Source organism: Cibotium barometz, chromosome 1 (genome assembly GCF_041138505.1).
Source record: "Cibotium barometz isolate CiBa-2024 chromosome 1, ASM4113850v1, whole genome shotgun sequence".
NCBI lineage: Eukaryota > Viridiplantae > Streptophyta > Polypodiopsida > Cyatheales > Cibotiaceae > Cibotium > Cibotium barometz.
In genome coordinates, this window is record NC_141046.1 from 43,716,540 (window position 1) to 43,719,572 (window position 3,033).

At 41.0% G+C, this 3,033-nt stretch overlaps 1 protein-coding gene across 1 annotated transcript; it reads right to left on the reverse strand.

Annotated features, from left to right (window-relative positions):
* Window positions 1-1,038: 1,038 nt before the first annotated feature.
* LOC147642031 (uncharacterized) lies at window positions 1,039-1,968 on the reverse strand. Its single transcript, XM_086802188.1, has 3 exons — window positions 1,860-1,968; window positions 1,452-1,647; window positions 1,039-1,271 (listed from the first exon to the last, which is right to left on the reverse strand). Exons 1-3 carry the CDS (start codon window positions 1,878-1,880, stop codon window positions 1,171-1,173), a joined length of 318 nt encoding a protein of 105 aa, XP_086658314.1. The 5' UTR covers window positions 1,881-1,968; the 3' UTR covers window positions 1,039-1,170.
* Window positions 1,969-3,033: the final 1,065 nt, after the last annotated feature.

Here is a 3,033-nt window from a genome sequence, read left to right on the forward strand (position 1 = left end):
AAGCTAGCAGTATTGAAGTTATTTGCAATTGAAAATAGCACTTCAAGAAAATATGATACGATTTTCATAATCTATCATGATGTATCATAGTATTCACTCACATTGTGACATATACAAAAACAAACATATGAATAAAAATACCAAAATGTATACATGTTATTGAATGACACATATAAGACAAAGGAAGAAAATAACTTCATACAAAAATGGAAGATAGCAAAGGCCAAAAATGGAAGATGATCAAGGGGAAGCGATTTAGTTGTGTTTGTCTCTACTTGCATGTCCTCGTCACCCTGGACCTCCACATGAGCTAGCCCTTCGCTGTGTGATGGGCTAGTGTACAACATTTATTACATTCCACATCTATACGAAGGCCTTTTTGTATGTACACTCTGCCTTCCTCTATGGATGTGGAAGCTCCCACATGCATCCAAACCCATTGGTGGCCATTGCAATATGGTGGACCTAATTGTCCAACTATATGTTGACATGCCAAATGGAAGATGGCAATTATGCTAGTGAACAATTAACGCTAGTTATGTATGTAATGCTTTTTGAGTGACTACCGCTTTAATCATGTTGATGGGCATTAATCTGATTTAGACAAAGCTGGATTATGTAACCTTCATTTGTGGCTATCCCGTTGGTGAAGCTTACGTTATTTTACTTTTAGGTCGTTTTGGAAAATCACATGTATACGCTGATAAACATGACGGCAATGCAAGCCTAAGTTAGAGTGAAGTGTTAAATTAGCTTATTTTGAGAATAAGTAGATGAAAATTATTGTTGATTTAGCTTGTTTTTTTAGGATAATTAGAAGAAAATAGTGTATTTGAGCGTAGTTTAGAGCTAGTTGTGCGCTTAGGAGCTTCCTGGTGTTGTGTCGTGTTAAGGTTGAAGTCAAGGAGTTGTGTAAATTGAAGTCGTGAAGGAGGGTTCCCTGCTTTATTGGAGCTCAAACGGCAGAAAGTGAGTACGTGTTGCAGAAATGCATGCCACATGATAAGCAACAAACAAATGAAATATCAAAACAAGATATTACGTAAAAGTCACTTATTATTATTATTGATGACCCAAAGAGCCTCCGAGCACTAGCTTCTTACAGCTCATGGGAGGCCATGCTGGCTATCCCCACATGTTGCAAAGTCAAAGCAAAATGCAGTTGATTGATTACATCCCAACCTCGCGGATATATTTGCCAGGACCGACGTGGGTTTTTTCGCCTACGTTTCCGAGCGTGGCCTCCTCTTCACTTGACAGGCACGTGCAAGCTGCAGCAGAAAGAGGGAGACACAGAGGGAGGTAGTTTTTCAGAACCACGAGGAGTTTTCTTTTTAGAGTACTCACATGTCATATTACTAAATTCTAATAATAAGCTAACAGCCGATCGACCAAACGTTAAATTAACTAATTAAGGTGGTCAGCAGGTAAAATAATAGTAGGGCACAAACCACAGGATGGGGGGAAAATGAGAAATGGGAGCGTGGTGCATCGGGGAGCATAGCCTTCAGTGCACTCGTCGGATACGCTGGCGCAAGTAGGCGCGGCCGGGGTGGCAAGGCATGTGCAAGTCCCCCGGTCCTGCGCCTGGACCTGGACGGGGATGGACGCGAGCAGCAGCGTCATGGTGAGAGCCAGCAGCATCACCTGTCCATATGCTCAAAATCAAATTTGGAATTTCATAATAAAAATATAATATATATATATATTAATGACAGGCAGAAAGAAAGGAAAAACTAATTTATCTAACTACGCTACGACGGCTACAGCAATAGAATGTAATCTAGAAAACTTAATTTTAGATCTTAATATGTTGTGTATTAGAAGTTTGCAGCAGGCAGAGGCAGCCCAAAAAATACCTGAGATGGATTCCAAGCCATTTTACTCTCAAGACTGTTGTCAACAACAAGAACAGCATGCTTTCGGGCCGCCCCCCCCCTCTTTTATAGCAGACTCCAAATACTCTTCTCCTTCCTTAAATGCGACCCGCCACGCCTTCCTTGCCACCTTGCACCTATTCACCACAAACAGTAGTACTAGTCCGGAGACATGACAGCCCTTACAAGAAACATAACCCACGTCAAATTTTGTTTTTTTTTAATTTCTACCATTTGATATTAAAGCTCATCCCTTTCCTTGGGAAGCACGGGCCACTATTTAACTGACACGTGTGAGAGCACGAACACTCTATCCACTAGCCTATCTGGTCCCCACCCTTAAAAAAATATCAAAGTTGAAAGTCCATCTTTTGCCTTAGCCTTCTCTAGATCAAGTTGCAATAGTATGTGATTTTGAGGTGTCCTCCTCAAGGCGGCATGGCCCCAAAGATATTGTCATATATTGACCATCAGCATGACTAGGATACCCAAGTCCTAGTGAATATAGTACTACAAACTCATGAGAAAGTGGAGGTGCAATTGGAGATTTTCTTTCCACTAGGTAGTACTATAGAAAGTGAATTATGGAAACCCACTAGAGACTCCAATCTCTCATGCTTCTTAGGAGAGTGATTCATGATACTCCCCTATCCTTGCATTTGTATCCACTTAGGTTTGTTGACCAAATCCATATGAATGTGGCTCAAGATGAGGGATTAGAGAAGGCTCTTTCTCTCCTTGCCTAACCTCTTTCAAGAGTTGACCTGCTTGTAGCCCGTCACTCACTGGGAATATATTGGTTATCCCCAACATCTTTATAGAAACCAAACCCTAAGTTGGACTGGTTTTGAACATATTTGGGTTTTCAAGACATGGACTTGAGCTACTATCCTAGTTGGGAATAATATCAAAGACTCTGCTCTCTCTGAATCCATATACACACACTTAGCCATAAAAGGTATGCAAAACCTTCTCAATGCCAGGTTCACTAATGAAATATTTGCCAAATCTCCAAGTGATGGCTCACTCAATCTTGCAAAATTCCTTATGGAAGAAGCCAAAGGGTTGCATGTTGGATTTTGAGACATTGTTTCTTCCATTCTTAGCATAGTGGTGGCTTCTTGGACGATAACAAGCTTGTGGAAAGGGTCCCTTG

Excerpts from the sequence above, each read along its gene's own strand:
- LOC147642031 (XM_086802188.1), bottom strand. The coding sequence starts at position 1,880 with ATGGCTTGGAATCCATCTCAG. Across the intron at positions 1,648-1,859 it reads TGGCTTGGAATCCATCTCAG|GTGATGCTGCTGGCTCTCAC; the intron begins GTATTTTTTGGG and ends GCATATGGACAG. Across the intron at positions 1,272-1,451 it reads CATTTTCCCCCCATCCTGTG|CTTGCACGTGCCTGTCAAGT; the intron begins GTTTGTGCCCTA and ends TTTCTGCTGCAG.